Below are 23,560 nucleotides of genomic sequence, written 5' to 3'. Positions count from 1 at the left end.
TGAAACATTAATAAACGATCAATTCATAATAGGTGGAATGAGAACAGGTGATTTGGACTAAATTATGATAACATCAGCGGCTATGGCTTAGCCTATAATACCTAAAAATATATACGGTTTAAAAACTAAAGTTTATTCGAGTTAACCTGAAACCTAGAATTCGGACCCAAGAATCAACCCGAATTACTTCGGTTCGGGTTAGCCTTTTCTCGGGTCTGTTAGTTTGGGTTTGGGTATTGTTTTCTCGGATTGGGTTTCGGATATATTAGAATGTTTTGACCGGGTTTCGGGTCAGGTTTGACTGGGTAAAGGTGGAACCGGAACTGGGCTAACCAATTCGAACTGAAGGTGGGTAAATCGGGTTTTTTCAGGAACCGGAACAGGGCAGAAACCGGTTTCAGGTATGATCGGGTTTTGATTGAGTAGAGGTAGAATCGGTTTCAACGGGTCTAGATCGGTTCGAGGAGAAATTGAAACCTGATCATATCACGGGTCGGGTAGAACCAAGTCCGGGTCAGGTTGGGTTGGGTTGGGTTGGGTTGGAGATCCAATAATTTGATTAAACATAAAACCGGAAATAACATTTTGCACACTCCAATCTCCGTTTATTCTACACTTCCTTATTTTGTTTTCCGGTAAGTGATAAGATTGTTAAATTCATGTAACTGGTCAATTGCTTATCAACTTATAATCCAACTTTAGGGCATATATACACTTGAAATTTGAAATCAATGAATTTATGATTTCAGTTTTCACTGTTCAATTGCAAATTAAGAACTTTTCCGATTTCAGTTCTTCAATTTGAAGATGATTCAACTTATTAATGTGATATGAATCTGAACATGTGACAAATCTTGCAAATGGGTTTTTTTTTACATTCAGTAAGCTGCAGGTATCCACCTGATATTGGTGTGCACACCAAGTGTTCGATGAAATGCCTCACTCGGATTCGTTATCATTCACAGGAAATTTTGTAACTGTTTTATGATCAGTCGTCGATGATGAGTAGGCTGTATGAAGGGTGGAATGAAATTTTAAAGATTCAGAAGTTTCGTAGAGCGGTCGGAAAAACAATATTTTTTTCGTTTTCGGCTCTCATTAGCTATGCGTACAACTCGAACACGTATGTATACTGTTATCTGTATTATATTTATTATTAGGGGCGTGCATGAAACCGAAAAACCAAACCGGAACAAGAACCAATGGCTTGGTTTTATGATTTTGTAGAAACGAACTTACGTTTCGGTTCAGTTTTGGTTTTGCATGTAATAAAAACCCAAAAAACCGAACCGAAACACGAACCAATGATCTGGTTTTCTGATCTTGTACAATTCAAACTCACGGTTCGGTTTTGGTTTCGTGTGTATTAAAAATTGAAAAAGATGAACTGAACCGAATTTATAGATTTTCATTTTTTTTTGGTTTAAGTAATTTATAAGATATAAAGCAATATGTAACTCAAATAATTTAGCCCAGATGTACAATAATCAGTTAGTTATTATTTATTAATTAACAAAATGATTTCGGCCCAAATTCAATATTTTGGGCCAATTTTTTTATTCGGCCCATAATTTTCAAGCTCAAATGTTAAAACCGAAACTGAACGGTTTTCAAAAATTCAAAAATCGAAGTTTCAGTTTTTGGTTCAGTTTTAGCCAAAAACTGACCAAACCGAACCGTGTGCACCCCTATTTATTTTTATGTGTTTAATAAATTTGTTATTGCAGGACCCGAGCCGGGTACTCTAGAGGTGATCAGTTTTATGCATCATATCCTGCAGGGACTGAGCTTTTGACTGATACAACTAAGGTGAGATTATGCAAAAGGGCTAAATGTTAATTGTTTGTTAATTGGAGTTATGAATAAAGGACTGAGCTTCCGGTTTGCTTTTAGTTGTATAAACATGCACTTGGAAACTGCTTTGAAATAGAGGAATGGGGCCCGATCGAATGGTCGATAATGGCTAAGCATTTTGAGCGTCAAGGGAAATCACCATACGCGTATCATGCTGTAAGTTGAACTAACTGGACAAGTAATAATAATAATAATAATAATAATAATAATAATAATAATAATAATAATAATAATAATGTTGATGATTATATTGTGTATTTGCAGCAATATCAGGCTCACCTTGCCTCTAATGGAAATCTTGATGGAAGTGGCTGATATTTGGATGAATATAATATGTTTTGCAGGTGAGTTAATTCATCATAGGTGTTATGTGATGATGTAGGTGAATGGATTGATATTATATGGACAAAATAAATACTTTATTTTCTATAGAATGTAATTTAATGTTGAATGTTATGAGTTTAATTGCCCGATGTGGTGAATTAGGGGCGTAAATTGTGTTGGGTTGCTAGGTTGAAATGTTCCATAGGAAGATGAACCTTATTTTTATTCGTGTAAAAAGTATCAACTCTAACTCTTGCATACTTAAAAATCGTGTAACCTAAACACGACTGTTTATCCTGTTATCGAAATGTGTCAAACGGATTGACGTGTAATAATCAAGTTGTGAACATGCTATTTATGTTGATGAGTTGTGAAGCTCGATTAGACGGGTTGGTTTTTTTAATTGACCAAGCTAAAACGGTCAAAACTGAATAAAGTTAGATATGACAACTTGAAGCCTGATTAAACGGGTTATAACGTGACATATTCCACTTGCGTTCAATCTTTAGAAATATTAAGCATGAAAATTTTATGTGGACAAAATAAATTAATATGCCAAATGTTACAAAGAAGGGCAATGCAAAGTTAAGGCGTGAATCGTGTTGCGAGTTGGCTGGTTGGAATGTTTAATCTGGACACAACCCATATTTTATTCATGTAAAAAGTATTAACTCTAACTCACACATACTTAAAGCCGTATAACCTGAACACAGCCTGTTTAATCTATTGATCTAAACATGTCAAACGGATTGATGTGTAACGGTCAAGTGGCAAACATGTTAATTGTGTTGGAGAGTTGTAAAAGCTGGATTAAGTGGATTAAAAAGGTCAACTGAATATGGTTTATATGACCATCTTAAACCAAATTAAACGGGTTAAAGTAACATATTCAACTTGCTTTTGATCTTTACAAATTAGAAATGTTCAATTATTTATCATAAATATTGGATGTTTAATTCTGAAGATTGAAAGAAAGTGGAATATGGGCCGTCCAAACCGCTCGACGTTCGAACTCGCTCGCCGCTTGCTCATAATTTGCTCGGAAAATGCTCGCTCGTTTTTTCGCTCGATTGTAAACGAGCCGCTCTGCTCGGTTCGTTTCGGCTCGAATATTTTTAATTTACTTTATATATAATTATATATGAACAAATATATAAATATATAGACAAAACGCATAAAATATAAGTATACAATTTTTTAAATCCTTTTAAATTTTTCTTATTCCGTCAATTTTATAGTTTTATTAGTTTGATTCAAGTTTTCAGAATACTAAAATTTGTTTACATGTTCATTATACTCATTTCAAACTTTTTTCTTCTAAAATTTTACAACCTATTATACGTTTGTCTAAAAACTACTAATTTGTCTACAAAATATATTATTTACAGCCTTCAAACTTATTTCTTATTGAAAATTTTAAAGCGAAAAATAAATAAAAAATGCTCGAAATCGCTCGATGTTCGATCGAAAAATGCTCGGTTCGATTTTAGCTCGTTTCGTTTTTCGCTCGGTTCGAATTTCAGCCGTTCGGTTCAGTTCAATTGTAAACGAGCCAAGCAACGAGCAAGCCTTCGCTCGGTTCGGCTCGGCTCTTGTGTAACATTTCGGGTTTTTACCATATTCGTTTGTTTTCATTTTGTCATTGTACGAACATCTTTCGGATCCTAATCTTTAATAAAATTTTGCAATTATAAGTATTCACTTTCAGCCCTCCATGATTTATTTAATGTTTATTCTTTATTTATACTACAAAATTGCATGTATAACCTAGTAAAATCCATATATTTTTAAAAGCTAACAAAATTAAATCGTATTTGTATGACATAATTATAGATATATTAAAACACAATACACTTGTTTCCTTTTTCCTTAATCTGTCGAGATATGCACACTCATATAAGTCATACATTTTTTTATCCAATTCTTGAGATAACTTCCAACTCTCCTAAAAATATAACCTCTTGGATTCTCTACTAAATAACATATGCAATTCCAAGTATCTAGTCATAACATTTTAAAGTTACAAAACCATTTCCTTCCTACATTTCTTTTTTCTTTATCTATTTACCTTCTAGATGATAGTTGACTTAGCAAAGATATTTCAAATCTTGCAAAGATATCTAGAAGTCAACTTCTTGGACTCTTCAATATCTTGGACAACCTTAAACTCCACTCCAACACCTACAAAATCTACCAAATCTTTCACTATCTCTATCCTAGATTCTACCAGCAGCTGAAATATACTTTGAAGACCCATATCTCACTCCAAATTCAACTAAATGACTCCATTCTTCTTCTATATTAACCTTCGATCTCCTCCTGAAAGATTGACACTGGCCTCCCTCATTTTATCAAGTTTTCAACCTTCAAATGCACTTAACATCAATACTGCGCAAGAACCGATACTGCAGTGATACTTTTACTTTGTCATCCTGTTTAAGGTATCAAACGAACTCCGATTTCGTTGATTCTTTTTCCCACTTCCAAGGATTTCATTAGTGTTTAGTTTGGTTGAATTTCCAGGTGCATTTGATTCCCAGAAACGACCAGACATTCGCCCAAAAGAGTCACAAGTTCTAGAGGCATCATAGGTGAATTTGCACTCTTGTTGTTTTGTGAGTTCAAAAGCCTTTATGCTCACGAAACTTTTCTTAACTCTTGCAAGGATCAAAACCCTCCATTGACAAACAAAACATACCCTTGAACCCTTACGATTGGCTGGAATCAATCAAGAGAGAAGACTCGTTATTCTTTTTCTTAATTATTATTAACTCGCTTATTACTAAGGTGAGTTTGTCATTCCCCCGTTTTCACACATTTTCAAACGTTTTGGGGGCGTATACGTACTTATAGTATTCCATATTATACATATCTTAATCATTAGCAAACGTTATATTGTGTGTGAATCGCTAGACATAAATGCTATTTGATTACTTGTTTAATTTGCGCATTCGGAGAGGTCCACCATATTCTCATTATAGTATGATCATACGACCGTCTAGTTTTAACCGGCGCTCGATTCGCTTGGCAATGGTTCGCTTGACACTTTATTTGCTCATTGGTTTGGTTTATTTACCGCTTTATGTTCGTTTTGCTGTCTTTTCATCTTATATATTATTGCAAAAATTAATGACTTGCTCACTCAACATTATTGTTGACAAACCTATTGTATTTTCTACGTATATGCAGGTTATCGTTTGAATTAAAGAATTGAAGTCATGGATTGCTAGTTGAGACCATAGGCTTATTCAAGAACAAATTAATTTAAGTTATTTGAATTATTACCTTTATTGTCATGGATTATTGTTTTGGAATTATTTGCTATATTTGGATATTTTGTTTTAAATGAAATAAATTAATTATTAGATATTGTCGTCATTATTGCATGATAGTTACCTCGAGCTATGAGCAATCATGCTCACGCCCCGGTATTTCCGCCTTAGGTTGGGGTGTGACATCGTGAACAGCCCTAAATATTGCATGATAGTTGCCTCGAGTTATGAGCAATCATGCTCACGCCCCGGCAATTCCGCCTTACGTTGGGGTGTGACATCGTGAACAGCCCTAAATATGCCAATGTACTGGCCCAGGCCCCAGCATCAACTTAAGCCCATTATACATTTAAAATGGGATTAATAGTTTACAGTGTTTACTGTTAACCATTAACAGGCCCATCAATTATAGCTTATTTTCTCACTTGAAGCCCACATAAATAAACACTGATGGGGAAAATCGAACTGAACTCATTAAAAAAACTAATATATTTAATTAAAGAATTCGGATATATTTGTTTTTATATATTTTATACATTAAAATAATACATCAAAATATACATAAAAATAAATATCTTGCACTATAAGTAACTTATATTTTATACAAGAAAATACCATGGAGTAAATATTTTTTGAAGATCGAATTTATATTAATTATTTTTGTCTATGGAAGTTGAACTCAAAACCTCTTAACTCAAGGTGTTTAAAGGCTTTGGACTTTTGACTTTGCTAATGGACCACCAACCCATTAGTTTATATTTACTTATATACAGGGATGAACATTTGGTACTTGGTACCGGTACCGTACCGAAATCGGTACCGATTTGGTACCGTCGGTACCGAATCGGTACCAAAGTTTTGAGTTTCGGGATCGGTACGGTACAGGTACGGTACCGGTATTTCCCGAATTTTTACTTTCAATATCGGTACCGAACCGAATATTTCGGTACCGGTACGAAGATTTGACGATTTTCGGGATCGGTATTTACGGTAACGGTACCGGTCGATGCCGGTACGATACCGAATTCATCCCTACTTATATAGACGAAAATAAAGGAAAATCCGTAAACTAAAAAGATAACTTTTTGTTTAAACATCTCAAAGGAATGTTCATGTTTATCACATGGACTCCTCCTTGAAACTCACATTCCCACATACTTCAATAACCTGTTTATAAATTATTAGTTTTTGTTGTATTTTATATTTAACTAAAATCTATGTAAAATAATAAAAACATTAAATAATATATACGTGAGTTTAAAATCTTTTTAGTGCAAGTATATACAAGTTTATACATTTTACTCACCGACACGTACACATTACGTAAACAGTGAAGACATTATACACTCACTATGTATATACAAGTATATTAATATTTTTAACCTGCACGTATTAAGTAATCTTAAACTCAATTTTAACAATTAATATTTTTTAAGACTTGCTCTTATTTTCATCACGGCACTTGTGTGAATATGTAGAATATATTTGTTTTCCTTCAAAAAATATGGCACGGTTTTAACTTTTCATAACAAATTGAAACTATAAATAAATATTATATTTTAATGGTAACAGTGTAGGTTTTGTCTTTTTGCATGAGGAAATACATAATAAACTTATGAAGATATCATATTTTAATTATATGGTGCTCTCTCTTTTTTGTTACTTCGATATTTTCTAGTTTTGCAGAATGAATCTCATCAACTTTGAGGTGACTTAATTGATAACTTTAGGTAGGGAGATGGTGGTTGAAGGCGGCACCCCGTAATTTTTTTAACGGTAAAGTCTGCCTATTTGAAATAACCTAACAGTAAGAAACAATTTTATAATTTTGTACGTCCATGGTATGTCTAGACAGCGTTGGGTAGCCCAAGTATATCATCTTCTGGTGTTGGCAGTGTTGCAAAAATCCCGACTAGGCGTCGATTAATCTCTGATTAATCGCTAATCTCCACTTTACTGATTAATTTTGGGCTAATCGGCCAATTAATCGGTCAATGGTCAAACCCGGCCAATATCAGGATTAGTCGACCTTTTCTAATGAGGTTTTGGCCAAAATCGTCGGTTTCCGGCGAGATTCCGGCCAAAATCAACGGTTTCCGGCGAGATTCCAATAAATAACAGCGTTTTCCAGCAATATTCCAACCAATTTTCGGCCAAAATGTGTTTGCGTATGTATAAAACTGAAAATTACATATAAAAATGTGTGCACGTATATATAAAACTAAAAATTATACATTATATTCCGATCTGATTAATCGCTAGTCCTCACTCCACCGCTCAACTAGCGACTAGCGATTTTTACAACAATGGTTATAAGAAAACTCATCATACAATTTCGAGTGTGTGCAATTAGTATCACCTTTGAGCAAAAGACTGAGTTTATTAGAATGAGCATTCTTTTTAACAAACATAATGCACAGTTAACGCTAAATAATTATTAAAAAGAGGAAAGATCTTGTTCATAAAAAGTAATTATTTTGCATAATTTGTGGTCCTAATTACACAAAGTTTGTGTCTTGGACCACACTTGAAGAAAGGGTTTGTGTAATCAAGAATGGCAAAATATATTAAATTATTAATTGGTATGGAGAGATGGATCTTGATTGAAGCAATTGGAGTCCATGAACAAAAGTTTAAGATTAGGTAGTGATAAAGTGTTAAGGGTGTGTGTCTACATGTGGAAGTGCATGGGCTTGATGATTATGACACATGAACAAGAACAAGTAGATGAATTTATGAATCATAATATGATTGAAGTTCTATACCATATGATTTGTTTTTCCTTTGTTATATTCAATTATTTTTAATAAAAATATGAACATTAGGTTTTTTTTAATAACCTTTCAATGATTTTATTAAGAGGCTACTTCTGAATTAGACAACTTAAAAGAGCTATCTGGTAGACTATTGATAATTCTATTAAGAGGTTACCTCTAAACCAGACACTTTTTAATATGTTGAATAATTCAGAGGCTACCAACCTTTTAATCAGTCAGACACTCAGACCGCATAAGATTGCCTAACAGCCCCTAATTGTTTGGTTCATCAAAATGATGCGTCTGAATCGATAAGCAAACACTTTACCTATTAAGCTTCAAACTGATGCGAAATGAAAATTTTACCCATTGTCCCTTCATATGTGTTATAACCCTCAAGCCATTCACACACCACCCCCTCGAACCGCCACCACATCAATAGGGATGAGTGTTTTCGGTACCGGTATCGATTTGGTACTTTCGATATCAACTTTTGAGTTTTCAGTATCGGTATCGGTATGGTACTGGTATTTCCCCAATTTCGCCCGAAATTAATACTGGTACTGTATTAGTACCGATACCGGTACCAAATATTTTCAAATTTTTGGATCAGTACCGGTCGGTACCGATACCATCCCAACCTCATTCCTACATATCAGCATATTCAACACTTATTTACTCGAACTTTTTTAATAATTCAGACATATTGTTGATTCATCATTTGTGCAAAGGTTGACAAACAATCGATGATTTTGAACAAGATGTATAAAGCATGATAAATGTTTTCATTAGGTATCATAATAACCATGCTTAAAGACTTAAAGCGATTGCATCAATTCAAAATCCAAACTTGTTAAAACAAAAACACCAAAAATGCCACATCATGTGACAAGGACACCATTCCATACCCATATATGATATCGGTGTTGCCGATTTACCCTTCGACATATCCATCTCAACCCTAAAACCTTTAAACAATACTAAACATTCTGATTTGGGGGATATCTATTGAAATCTTGAAAATGCAAGTAAACACGTAATGTTCAATGAACTATATACATCCATCATAGACAAACATGACGCAGGGGTCAAAACCCGAGCCCGTAGACATGCCATCGGCTTGGAAATGCAAAACATCATTGAGTGATGCGGTGAAGGTGGTCATGGTTTTGGTTATGGTGGTGCTAGGTTGACAAGAGGATGGTCAATAAGGCGACAAGGTTCACCTCTTTTGGCCCACATGCATCCTCACACTTGACCCCAAGGCTCATGTCAAACCATTGAACTTGAACCATTTTCACATCTCCTCGTTAAACACCCCTTTTGACCCTCCAATCACATTCATCAAATGCAACTTTTTTTTATTATAAACTAAATTTAATTTATGCCTTTTTTATTGGATTTCATAATTTTCATCATTCGAAATATAATCGACCAAACCAAGAAAAGCATGCACGTGACTTCGCTCAAACATGCATGTTCAAGTTTCAACACTCCAGCACTCATATTTTGTGAATATTTTTTTATTTGTTTTCAAAGAGTGTTGTATAAAACCATATGGTCCATATTTAATAAAAATGGTGTAGTTTATTTATTTTCTTTACTATTTAATACTTCCTTTTTTGTTTTTCATTCAAACAATATATTATGGCTCTCTTTTTCTTTTTCTTTTTCTTTTCTTAAGTCAACATATATAATTCTTATATCGTTTACGGATGCTTATATTTGATAATTAAATCCTAATATTTTAAAAACATATACTTGATGATTTAACTAATAGTTTTAACATTTTAGTTGGATATCTATTTGTTTTGAAGTTATCTTTTAAAAAAAAGTATAAGTAGTTGCTTAAAGAAAAAAATAGAGAAAAATAAGTGTTGATAGAATGAAAAGATAAAAAAAGTATTAAAAATAAACTATGTTGTATTCTTAAATAATTTTTCCTAATAACATTCTTTTAAGTTTTAAAGAAACAATAATAATAATAATAATAATAATAATAATAATAAACTCTCATCTCTTTGCCACATTTCACTAAAATATGTTCATATGTAAGTAAACATTTGTTGGGGAAATTCTGAATTGAGTACATGGATGGTTGAAATTATTTGGTGCTTCTTTAAATAATTAATTGGATAAAACTCAGACGAGACTATAAATCGTATGGTGATTTGAGAGAGAACTATGAATAAAATTGAGTGACCAAAATTATATTCAAGTGTATAAACGATATAATTAGGGTCTGGAAACGGTCAATTACGATTATCTGTTGAATTTCGATTTTTAATTAAAAATCCGCACATTTAGACTTAGGATTTATGTGTAAAGGCTCGACTCCTACCAGGGCATTTCTTCCTTGGAACCCCATGACCCCGTTTGTTAGGGGCTTCTCCCCTAAAATTGTAATAATCTCAACCAAGCATTCACCTGCACTTCTTGACTTGTTTAATGTATATTATGATTTACATTGGCCGACAAAGTCTGTTCAATTACACTAAGGTATCTAACATATATTTCTGAAATGTTCTCAAATAATCCTAAATTTAAAGGTGTAACAAAAAATAAATACAAAGAATTGTGACTACTGTCTATTGCACGAATGCACCAAGACCCACTCGAACATGAAATAAAGATACAAAAAAACAACTAAAATCCATAAAACTTAACATGTGCAATACTTCCAAAATTTCTTACAAGTTATTTGTTTTAACACCGTTGGGTCCTTTTTCTTTATAATTTTCAAACACATATCACCGGGGCCATTCTAACCTCACTTGCTTGTAGTATGAGTTTCATGATCTAAAGATTCATTTCGTAAATTGAATAAATAGATTTTGGTTTTGGTGAGAGTTTATATATATAATTACTTGCAAATCAGGAGACTAAGGGTTAACAGAAGAAACCTGACGTAAGAGGGTTTTTCCAGAGTAGTGGGTTTTCTCCTTGATGGTGTTCTTGGGTGAGTCAGGTCTGGAGCGTCAAAATCAGTATGGACAGTTGACATCTCGTCTTAATTAAGACTTACTCAAGTATTGGAGAGAGTTCCAAATGTTGTCAAAATATTAAAAAAAAAACAGATAAAAAAACCGTCTCCTAATAAAACATCTTAAAACAAACAACCATGTATAATTACTGATGGAGTGTTTGGAGACTACTTTAAGATTGTTTTCCGACTAGACAAAAATCAAGTAAGTGGGGTTTTAAACTCAACTAAGTTACATATGAATCTTCGGATCATGTTTTTGGCGAATTTATTCTTGCCAATGGGATATGGAGTTGTATTGGTAGATGGTTAGATATTTCATTTCCGGATGCCAAATCTTCTCATTCGATAATCTTGAGGTTGGATTCGCTTATTATTATCAACAAGAAGAGAAAGGTTATTGAGGCGATTATTTGTACAACTCGGTGGAGTATTTGGAGGTTTCGAAATGGAGAGGTTGTTTGTCATCATGAAGCCGAAAACGAGAATTTTTTTATTCCATTCCTTCATTGTCGTTTTTGTGGTGCTCTAGTCATAGTAAGAAATTTTTTGTTGGCTGGACATAATGGATTAAAAATCCTTTTCTTTGCATGTAAAGGCTATTGCTTTGTCGTTGGTTAGCTATTGGCTAGTCAGGTTTGTTATCACAATATAGTAAAGTTTCTCTCAAAAAGAAAACTACCAACGGAACACAACATGTCATTTTCATCCATAACTATTATATTTTATTAATTGAGAGTTTTATCTATATTGAGAGTCTTATCAATTGAGCATAGGCATGTTTAACCATGTCTTGAAGATTTATGAAACACTTGTATTAGTTTGGGTTTTTCGAACAAAAATCTTGGATTGTATCTTTAGATTTAAGTCAACGGACTAAAAGTGTTAATGCACGAAATTAGCTTATTAGTTATAGAAATTGGGGGCCAAAGTGTGTTTATGTAAAAGTTGTTGGTCACAGAGGGTTATTCTCAAGGTGTAAACAAGTCAGGTCCAAGTTTGATTAGGCTTAAACTCGGCTTGTTAGAACTTATGAGAGCTCAATCTACGGTCAATCTACAAAACATCCTAATTCCATACAAATCCCTGTTTGACTAGTTTTAATTGTTTGATTAACTTGTAGCCAAGTATATAGCTCATGATACTATGGGAATATGGGATGATAATGTTGGCCTCCAAACACGTAGTTAAAGATATGTTAGCATCAAACGCGTAGTCGAAGATATGTTAGCTTTTTTGTTTATTTTTTTAATATTATATTTTTATAACTAGTTTAACTTATATTTGTTTTTCTTTTATAACTTTTAATATTATAAAAGTTTTATATTATTTCGAATATACCGACGAGACATGCTTACTTTTACCTACTGACCGACATAAACTAACTCAAACTCGAGCCGTGCCAAATCAATGTCGAAATATTCAATAAAATTTGACCCCGCTCGGTTTTAAATAAAATTTATGTCGGTCCATAGATAAAAGTAAACATTTCTCATCGGTATATTCGAAATAATATAAAATTTTATATATTAAAAGTTATAAAAGAAAAACAAATATAAGTAAAACTAGTTATAAAAATATAATATTTAAAAAACAAACAAAAAAGCTAACATATCTTCGCCTACGCGTTTGATGCTAACATATCTTTGACTACGTGTTTGGAGGTCTAACTCATCTTTAACCATGTGTTAGGAAATCTAACGCGTTTTCGACGACGTGTTAGCGTCTTTAACCATGTGTAAGGAAATCCAACGCGTCTTTGACGACGTGCTATGCTAACATGTCGCAAAGACGCGCTAGATTTCCTAATACATGGTCAAAGATGAGTTAGAGAGGGTCATTTTTGGAAATATTAAGTTTAGAGAACAAAGTTGGAATCTCATTTTGTAAATGAGCTATTTTGAGGGTTTTCCCTTTATTATTTCAATCAATCAGAGATAACTTAAATAACAATTTATGATAACTAATTAAATTAGTAGATAAATGTGAGTTTTATTAATTATTTAGTATTTTAATTAGGATTTCGAGTCTGTCTTTAATTGTACCGAGTCATGGCCTATATAAGCAATCAAGGCTGTGATTATGGTTATGACTTTATAATCAGTTTTAGAGTTATATATTTATAATTAATAAAATTGAGAGTTATTTCATCCAAATTCATCATTTATGTTTTGGTGAGTTATATCAATTTGTTATCAAAATTATTAAATGACTACAAACTACAAAGTAGAGGCATCAACTATCTTTTACCTCACTTTCATTTCCATCTATCTAAACAAATATAATGTTTAAAAAAACATTGTTTTTTATTTAATCTTTATTTTACTTTGTAACGGGGATATACATGAAGGACAAGTAGAAGAACCTTAACGAATGAAACCAAACAATGGCCCCTCTTAGCACATGTTATGGTACACTAGTACAAGCTACAATGAAGGTAGACTTAACTAGTTAACTTCCCATTTGCCTTTTAATTTGGCAACTCCATTATCATCAATTTTTTTTCTTTATTTTTTTAATGTTATATTTCTCCTTAAGGCATGAGAACACATATCCTACTAGACTCCATATTTAGGAACACTATAATCTTTTACATCATGGTCCATGCCGTCCCGCCTCGTGAAGTTGCGTGACAACTTTAAGCGTACACAAGAACAAACCCACGGTGTCTTTTTACCTCAATCCATCTATAGCCGATATATATATCAGTATAACACATCCATATCTTTTTAGAATAATTGAAACAAAATGGTGTCGAAATGTTGTTCGTTTGGAATAATTAATATAGAGTTTGGTGGTTTTGTTAGGACTTGTGAGTATTCATCAAAGGCATCTCCTATATTTAAACGTGGTTGATGATTATGTATTTATGTTAGTTATGATAATGTGAGTCAAGCATACATATGTCCAAAAGACAGTGATATTTTAGGTTCTTGGATGTGATATGTCTTTGTAACTCCAATTTATTTTGTTTTGATTAATTGATGGTATCATTGTTTTATGTGTTATGTCACCATAACAAGAAGTTGTATAGAAGTCAATATTCAATATATAAACCATAAAACACTCCCACGTAAAAGATACCCGCGGGTCAATCATGAATGGAAATATCCATATTACTTTTAGAGATGGTTAAGAAAAAAATTATTAGAGAAAATCATTAAAATAGCGTTTATACGCTAAAGTGTGTCATATTAAATCATACCTTCGTAGTCATGAGATATATAAAATGTATTTAAATTTTCTTCTTGTATCATCATTAGCGTCTTATAATGATTAAACATGCTCAACTGTTTGACCAAAAAAAAAAAGAAAAAGTAAGTGTATACGTAAGAAGTAGATGAACAAAAACACATTCAAATCAACTGGACGAATTGAAAGCATACTTGACTGGTTGGTTGAGACGTTGAGTACTTTTGAACTATGTTCATCTAAAATGGTCGATCATACTGCTAACTTATCGTTAATTCGAATATAGTTTTTAAACTTATATCTTTTACGGTTTTATTTATAGATTTTATTTATTGACACATTTACTATTCTAAAATTTACTCTTTGTTTATTTCTAACAACATTTTTTAATATTTAAATTATTATTGGCCAATTATACATGGTTTTATTTATAAATTTTATTTATTGATACACTTACATTTTTAAACTTTACTCTTTGTTTATTTCAAACACCAATTTTTTAATATTTAAATTATTATTGGCCAAACAATTTGGAACTACATTTCAGTTTTAACCTCAGATTTTATTGGGCTACTGGTCAAAGCCTCCACTCTGGCTTTGGCTTGTGAGTGAATCTCCTTATTATAACTTTTGGGGATTAAATTGGATTGAAAAATATATTAAAAAAAGTCAATTTTTAATCACATTATAAATAATTTAATATGAACATATTTGGAAATACTCTGTTGGATAGCAACTTTTAACAACGATATTCGTTTAATGCTAACTGTTCTAGTTTTAAATTCTAATTTGATTAATAGTTTAATTATTAATATGATATTAATTTAATTATAATGAAAAGCTCAGTCCTTTGTGGGGGTATTTCCAACCGGCATGAAATCACGAGACATGAGATTCCAATTAACAGAATATTATTAATTTTATTTTCTGAAAAAATAATGTTTTTGTAGTTTGAAAAATGCTATAGTTGAACCCTATGTTCATACTTACCACTATAATTTTACAAGTAACATATGTCTAAATGTTTTTTAAGTGAAAAGTTAACCCACTCAAAACTAAAATATTAATTTGGTATACTAGACTACTAGCTAGTCCTAGTTTAGTTGATTTTGATTGAGATACTTACCAACAAATATTATAATATTAAAATTGATTTATGGTTTTACTTCATTCATTACAGGGAAGAGGCACTCGTGGGTATTACTTATACACCGGTCAATTCCGTACTGCCATCTCATTTCTACCCTCATATACCCACAAACCACAAATTCACCGGCAGCACCTACCCACAAGTACGCTATAACTTTTTGTGTTTTTGTTTTTTATAATGATAATTTATTACTCATTTATTTTTTCCAATTGTCATATATTCTTCATGACAAAGGTTTGCCATGAATTACAATTTGACAATCTACCCATATAGGTAGGGGTGGGTTTGCTTTGTGGCTTGGAACCCATAAAATTTACCCATACATATGCCCATTTCCCTCTTAACAATACCATGTTTGGTTTATTTAGGTATCATATGAATCTAAAAAAGACAAGTTAGACCAAATTTTTTCGTTTATATGTACTCAAGCCCTAATATTAACCGATATAATACGATCTAAAGCTTTAAAAGTCAGTTAAACTGTCAAACAAAACCGTCAACCAATCAAATTCCTGAAATCAATCGATTTGATGGACTCACCAAACTCTACTAGTTTGATTCGTCGTTTTCTCAAAACCCTGTTTGACTGTTTGGCCCAAAGTGTACATCAGATTAGCTGAACCGGTAAATAGTAAACACTCCTACTTAATATAACTATACCTACTAATTAGTGAAGATAGCATGCGAATATAAGAACACATGCGTTCAAATAGACAAAGAAGTAGGTTGGCGGAAGTGTTGCTATGGGCGAAGTTGGCCAAGTGACATCTAGAACGAAGTACATAGAATGGAAAAGAACATCGCTAGAATCTTGATTTCGATACAACTGAAAGTAACAACTAACGTAAGAAATCACACGGCCGGTTTAATAAGCTTGACACTAACGTAAGAGCTTTAGGCCCCTATTTTCTAGGGGCTTATTAAGTACATAAAAGGCTTTTATTAATTTATTTTGTAAATGATCATATGTTTTTGAATTATAACTTATGAGTTCGTTAAAGAGACCGATCCATGTGAAACCTACATAGTACTAAAAGTAAGCGCTAATAGAAAGGGAAACATAAGTACTTTAATCTCTGGAGTTCCTAAGCAAATTAGGTCACAAGTCTGGTAGAAGTGGAAGAGGCGGAAGTAGAAACTAAAGTATTATGTATCGTCGAGCAATGAAAAGTAGCAATCCTCGAGACGTTGGAGCATAATTACCGAGATATGGGAATTGGATATGTCCTAGTCGAGTCTCTTATAAATTATTGAAAAGCCTAGAATAGATTTATGAAATTCCAAATCTCATCACTTAATTCAATTATGAAATCAAAATTGCACTAATCCAAAATTCATCGAATCATCAGTTATGGAAACAACGAAACTCCAAACTTCATTGGTTTTGAAATCCATAATTCGTTAAATCATTGTTATGAACAAAATTATCACTTGATTATGTTAATTACCACTATGCATGTAAATGTTAATATTAAATTCTACTAAGCTTGTTGATTGCTATTATGTAATGGCATATAGCCTGATTTGCTGACCACTTGATTAAATTGTAAAATTTTTCGTTCCTAAATTGTTAATCACTTAATTATTCTGTTAATTTGCACAAATTATTTCGTAAACCTGCTAAGCTTGTTAATAGCTTATCATATCAAAACGATATAATTGAAAGTATGAATCCGATCATTCTAAAAGGTGAAAAAAAAACGAACTATAAACTTTAATTAAATCACAAAAGGGCATAACAATTAAATTTGTAAAAATCCTCATACTTTGATCTTGCTTAAGCCCTAAAATTCGTTGAGCCGCTGATAAGAGACAATGATTGGGACGGGTTGTTAAAAAACCCACTCCTCGATGTAATTTGCTTGTTTTGTTTTTGCTTCCTTGCCGTATCATTTTATTATAAAATAAAAGATAATGAAAAAATATGATTTATATGGATATCCTTATGTCTTCACACGTCACATAGAATCACGAAAATAAAAGAAATAATCGGGTGTTATAGTTATTTAATTTGTTTTTCAATAAAAAAATGTCAATTTTTAGTGTTCTGTATAAAATACGTCATGCGATTAAATCAGTGTTTGTAAGAAGATTCATAATTTAGATCATGCGTAGTTGGTTGGCGTCTGTGTCACGTCACCCACATTTCATCCATCAAACCATTTCATATGGATGACAAAAAAGAAAGGAGTCCCTATGAGCACTAACCTGATAACAGGCTCAAGGGCTTTGAGGTGTTGAGCCACATTATTTTCCAACCTATTAAATTCATCAACTCATAATTTTCTGTGAGAAATAAAGTTTAAATAATAATTGTGTTGCTTGTTAAACCATTACACGTTTTCGTATTGATGGACATATCTAGAAATGTCGGTATATTTATTATTTACACTTTTAGCTAGACAAAAAAAAACTTAGGTTAAAAATTTATAGATTTTATATTTCCATCACAAAACGTTTAAAATGGTATTTCCACACATCCAGCTTGTTGTGTCACTACTGTGGGTCTTTAATATTTGTCAGTAGCATTTTACTCTTTCGGGTAAAGAGTGAACTCTAATAATTATTTTGATATTTTTTAACCTTTTACAGAAGTGTGACCACTGACTACAATATTTCTGTATTAATTATTGAAAAAATATTTTATCAAACTTATTAAGTTACAGTCTTACAGACCAAGAAGAGTCCACATCTGTAATTTGATATGCTTTCATGACACTAGGACCCGGATGGTTCAATTAGAGAATTGGTTTTTTTAATATGACGAATCACTTCTTTGCCACTCGGGTTTGGCAATCTGTTAGCAACTGGTGTCAAATCTCTCCCATTTATGCATTTTCGGTTCAAGATTTACTTAAGATCCTGAAACAAGCGATCTTGGTCATCAGAAAAGCAAGGCGTTATATTGAATCATTTTCATGGGGTATTGGTACATTCAGAAAATCAATTATTGAAGACATATTTTCAAACAAACCGACTTCAAAAACTATGGAAGACGTTAAATCTTCGGGTTACCTTTGTTTCATAAAACGCCCGCAATAAAAAATATTTTATGGTTCGATTGGTGTAACTGTGTAAGTTCTCCATGAAAAACGGTTGTTGGTTGTTTGGTCCTAAAGCCCCGCTAGGTGTAAAATGAAATTTGTCGTTCCAAAAAATAATTTTAAAAAAATTATATAAACTTAAATCAATCTCTCTTGTAAAACTTTTAAAATTTGACATAAAATACATTTTCAAAGTAAACATTAAATAAATAGCTTAGACAGGTAAACCCGTAACTTAATTAGATTCACATCAACACGACCCTTTTATCTAAACATGTCCGCAACTCAACCCGACACTACTCTCAACTTATTCACATCAATCTCAAACTTATAATTTCGTATATTCTCCTATCAAACAAACCAGCTAGTGTTTCAAAACCAATGGAAGAAGTTAAATCTTCGGGTTACCTTTGGTTCAAAAAACGCTTGCAAGTAAAAATATTTTATGGTTTGATTGGTGTAAGTTCTTGAATAACGGTTGTTGGTTTGGTTCTAAAGCCTTGCTAGGTGTTAAATGAAATTTACCGTTCCAAAAAATATTTTTTAAATAATTTATATTAACATCTCTCTTGCGAAACTTTTAAAACTTGGCATAAAATACATTTTTTTCAAAGTAAATAATAAATAAATAGCTTAAATAGGTAAACCCGTAAACTAATCAGATTCACTTCAACACGACCCTTTTATCTAAACATGTCCGCAACTCAACCCGACACTGCTCTCAACATGTTCACATCAATCTCAAACTTATAAATTTCGTGTTATATTCTCCTATCATATCAAAAATTCATACCCAAATAGATTTTGATACGAAAAAAATTAGTAACGAACAAAAAGAACAAATAATAAATAGAATTTTCTTAATTAATATATATTTTAATAAAATTGATTACTCACACTCACTACCTTCCTTCCCTTTATATACCATTTCACACCCCCTTCTCACTTTCCAATTCCTCTCTCACCAAAACATCAATCCATCGTCACATATTCGTTACAAACTCGTCGCAAAAATGATCACAGCCCATGACTTCTACACAGTCATGTCCGCGATGGTCCCGTTATACGTCGCCATGATCCTCGCTTACGGCAGCGTCCGTTGGTGGAAAATATTCACCCCCGACCAATGTTCGGGCATCAACCGTTTCGTTGCTATTTTCGCCGTACCGCTTCTCTCGTTCCATTTTATCTCAATGAATGATCCGTACGCGATGAACTTCAGGTTCATCGCGGCGGACACGTTACAAAAAATAATAATGCTAGTTGTCCTAGGCCTATGGGCCAACTTTACCAAAAATGGTAGCCTAGAGTGGATGATAACAATATTTTCGTTATCCACTTTACCTAATACACTTGTCATGGGGATCCCGTTATTAATCGCCATGTATGGCGAGTATTCGGGATCCCTCATGGTACAAGTGGTGGTCTTGCAGTGTATCATTTGGTACACTTTACTTTTATTTTTATTTGAGTATCGAGGCGCCAAGACTTTGATAATGGAACAGTTTCCCGAAACCGCGGCTTCAATTGTTTCGTTTAAGGTCGAGTCCGACGTCGTGTCACTCGACGGGCATGATTTTCTCGAAACCGACGCCGAGATTGGGGATGATGGGAAGTTACATGTCACGGTGCGGAAATCGAACGTGTCGAGACGGTCGTTAGGGATTGGGTCGGTTTCCGGAATGACTCCGCGCCCGTCGAATTTGACGGGAGCGGAGATTTATAGCATGAGTTCGACCCCGAGAGGGTCGAATTTTAATCACTCTGATTTTTATTCCATGATGGGGTTCCCGGGCGGTCGGTTGTCGAATTTCGGCCCCGCGGACGCGTATTCGGTTCAGTCATCGAGAGGTCCGACTCCGAGACCGTCGAATTTCGAAGAGAGTACCGCGCCGGGCCCGCTTAATATGAATTCTCCACGGTTCGGGTTTTATCCTGCCGCACAAACCGTGCCCGCTTCGTATCCCGGGCCAAACCCTGACATAGCGTCAGCTGGCACGAAAACCACTAAAAGTCAACAACCGTCACTTCAACAGCAACAACAAAATGCGCCTCAAAATAAAGGCACTCATGACAACAAGGAGCTCCACATGTTTTTCTGGAGCTCCAGTGCCTCGCCAGTTTCAGAAACAGGTGGGCTCCACGTCTTTGGCGGGAATGATTTCGGGTCGACAACAGAACAACCCAGTCGACCCGAAACCCAACCCCAACCAGCCAAGGAGATCAGGATGATGGTTCCGTCCGATCTCCACCGAAACGGTGAAACGAAAGACAACGAGTTTAGTTTCGGTGGAGACCGGGACGGAACTGGAACCGAAGACAAGAACAACGAGGTTCAAATTGGTTTGAATAAAATGGGTTCGAGTTCTACGGCGGAGCTCCACCCAAAAGGTGTCACCGGAGATGAAAATGTGGCCGGAAAACATATGCCGCCGGCGAGTGTGATGACGAGATTAATATTAATAATGGTTTGGAGGAAACTGATTAGAAACCCAAACACATATTCAAGTCTCATTGGTTTAATCTGGTCACTCGTGTCGTTCAGGTAATTAATTATTATCCAACATGCCAGTCAAAACCAAATCAAAATATATCTATTATTATATTTATTAAAAAATATTTAAAATATTTTAAAGAATAAGAACAGGATTAGGCTTTCAGAAATATAAAATAAATAAATAAATAGTTAATTTTTTTTGTCTAACTGTGTGTTACGCCAAAGAGTTCTTCTCTTTTAGTGGCACAACGGCTGTCGACGGTAGAGATGGGCAAATAAACCGGTCAATTGAACCGATCTGAAAACTAAACCAAAGACGAACCGTTTTGAAACCGATTATGTAGAAATCGGTTTGGAGCCGATTGAAACCGTAGGTTCGGAACCGGTTTGTAATTTCTCCACCAAAGCCGGTTCCAAACCGGTTAACCGAGCCGAAACCGGCCAAAACCGGGCAAAACCCGAACCGAAACCGATCGTACCATAGTAAGAAACCAGTTTTAACCCGAACCGAAACCGATCATAAACCAGTTTTGACTTTTGTTAACCAGAAGGGGTTTTAACGCAAATTGGTTTTGAGTTTTAAACCGGTTTGTGCCCCTCAAGTCGGCGGTATGGTTTTATGAATGAATGTTCAAGCCAAACTCTGAAGCTAGCGTGAATCGCTTAAGACAACATAGTCTAGGTAGAGTGGGGCCTCGGGTTTTCTAAATTGGAAAATGCGGTGGTCTTAATAAAAAATGAAGTCGACGTCTTAAAAAAATTAATTTTTTTTATTTATTTTGTGATTATAGGTGGCATTTGGCAATGCCAACAATAATTGAAAAATCTATCTCAATACTTTCGGATGCTGGTCTTGGAATGGCTATGTTTAGCTTAGGTAAGTTTTAACTTTTAATATTAAAAAAGATATGTATTTCTTTTAAATAAGTTGTACTTTATGAATTTATAGAACTAATATTTGTGAAATTTGGTTAAGGTTTGTTTATGGCACTTCAACCCAAGATGATCGCATGTGGTAACCAAGTAGCTTCATTCGCAATGGCGGTAAGGTTTCTCACTGGACCAGCGGTGATGGCAGCGGCTTCTATTGCGGTTGGGTTACGTGGTACCCTACTCCATGTCGCGATCGTACAGGTAATGTTGTAGACTTGTAGTTATGTTACATGATTATAGTCACCAACTCTTCACCTACATTTCGTTATCATTTGTTATGAAGTAGTATTTTAATTTAAAGATACTAACTTTCATGTGTCATGACATAATCTTTTTATTTTATTATTATGTATTATTTTAGTAAGTTTGTGATTTTATTTAATTGTTTAATTTGACAGGCTGCACTGCCCCAAGGGATTGTTCCTTTTGTTTTTGCAAAAGAATACAACGTACATCCTGCAATTCTTAGTACTGCGTAAGTATTTGTACATAATGAATACTGATAAAAGTATGTAGAGTTTTGTATTAACTTATTTTTTATGATTTTTTATTAAAATACAGGGTTATCTTCGGGATGTTGATAGCGCTACCCATAACTCTAGTCTACTACATCATTCTTGGATTGTGAAGAAGAAAGAAATGTGTTTTTTTAAGGTTTATGAAGTGTCCAAGACAATTGGAATAAGGAATTTTTGAGTTGATGTAAGGACCATGCTTCCTCTATCTCCAAATGTTGTATCTTTTAATATGCATATTTTTAAGAATTGAGGAAAGCAAGGAGATGGTTTAAAGAAGGGAGACAAAGATGAGCATAAAAGGGGGAATTTAATCTTTTTATTTTTGGGGGAAAGAAATATATTAGTGAAATATTAGGAAAAAGTGTAGGATTGATGGGAAGGAAAGTTTTTTTTTTTCTTTTTTTAATGAATTTGGGTTCTTGTTTGCTTGTGGCATGTGCAACATCTCTTTTGATGTAATTATTTAACGTTTTAATTAAATATAATGTAAAGTTTTTATGGTTTATTCACTACATGGTGTGAATATAACTACCCAAATGCTCCATATGCTTATGAGTTGTGATAGTAATTCTCTTGATATACAAATCTTATAAATATTAAAAAAAAATGTTCTTTTGGAAAGTAAGCGTAAAGACAAAGGTTAACTAGCTGGTCGGAAGATCAACGAACCCTGATTTCTCTGGCATCGCCAACCGTTACTAGGGTGTAAGTATGAACAAAAGGTAGTTACTTTGTGATGGGATTCAAAGATTTGGTCTCATCTTTATGTGAAACAGGGTAGCATTCCACCACTTCAACTCAAATGAATTATTATAACCTCTAGGAAAGAAAGAAAGGAAGGCATCTTTGCATAATAAAGTGATAAAAGCACAAAATCAACCAAAAGATGTTTTAGGCATGCAGGAATTGAATCATGTGTTAGCCACATCATTCAACAAAGGAATCTTTTTTAGAGATTACAAATTATATTCATCACAAGCAAAAACAAATCTTTGAATAAAATTAATTAATATTAACAATCATATAATAATTATCAA

General features: G+C 33.5%; 2 protein-coding genes across 2 annotated transcripts; both read left to right on the top strand.

Moving 5' to 3' along the window:
- The first annotated feature begins 950 nt into the window (after positions 1 to 950).
- Positions 951 to 2,361, top strand: LOC143573740 (uncharacterized). Its single transcript, XM_077058540.1, has 4 exons — positions 951 to 1,123; positions 1,728 to 1,809; positions 1,894 to 2,010; positions 2,119 to 2,361. The coding sequence occupies exons 1-4, from the start codon at positions 999 to 1,001 to the stop codon at positions 2,167 to 2,169; spliced, it is 375 nt and encodes a 124-aa protein (XP_076914655.1). The 5' UTR covers positions 951 to 998; the 3' UTR covers positions 2,170 to 2,361.
- A 17,073-nt stretch (positions 2,362 to 19,434) lies between these two features.
- On the top strand, positions 19,435 to 22,897 carry LOC143574157 (auxin efflux carrier component 4-like). Its single transcript, XM_077058851.1, has 5 exons — positions 19,435 to 21,120; positions 21,864 to 21,949; positions 22,049 to 22,206; positions 22,404 to 22,480; positions 22,567 to 22,897. Exons 1-5 carry the CDS (start codon positions 19,589 to 19,591, stop codon positions 22,631 to 22,633), a joined length of 1,920 nt encoding a protein of 639 aa, XP_076914966.1. The 5' UTR covers positions 19,435 to 19,588; the 3' UTR covers positions 22,634 to 22,897.
- The last annotated feature ends 663 nt before the right edge of the window (positions 22,898 to 23,560 follow it).

This window comes from Bidens hawaiensis, unplaced genomic scaffold (assembly GCF_021521415.1).
Source record: "Bidens hawaiensis isolate Kalapana, Puna unplaced genomic scaffold, B.hawaiensis_p1.1 tig00001382_1, whole genome shotgun sequence".
Taxonomy (NCBI): Eukaryota; Viridiplantae; Streptophyta; class Magnoliopsida; order Asterales; family Asteraceae; genus Bidens; species Bidens hawaiensis.
This window is presented reverse-complemented; position numbering and strand designations above follow the sequence as displayed.

Coding starts and splice junctions, on each gene's coding strand:
- LOC143573740 (XM_077058540.1), top strand. CDS start 999: ATGATGAGTAGGCTGTATGAAGGGTGGAATGAAATTTTAAAGATTCAG. Junction 1,124..1,727: donor TATGCGTACAACTCGAACAC/GTATGTATACTG, acceptor TTGTTATTGCAG/GACCCGAGCCGGGTACTCTA. Junction 2,011..2,118: donor CACCATACGCGTATCATGCT/GTAAGTTGAACT, acceptor GTGTATTTGCAG/CAATATCAGGCTCACCTTGC.
- LOC143574157 (XM_077058851.1), top strand. CDS start 19,589: ATGATCACAGCCCATGACTTCTACACAGTCATGTCCGCGATGGTCCCG. Junction 21,121..21,863: donor TGGTCACTCGTGTCGTTCAG/GTAATTAATTAT, acceptor TTGTGATTATAG/GTGGCATTTGGCAATGCCAA. Junction 22,207..22,403: donor TCCATGTCGCGATCGTACAG/GTAATGTTGTAG, acceptor TTAATTTGACAG/GCTGCACTGCCCCAAGGGAT.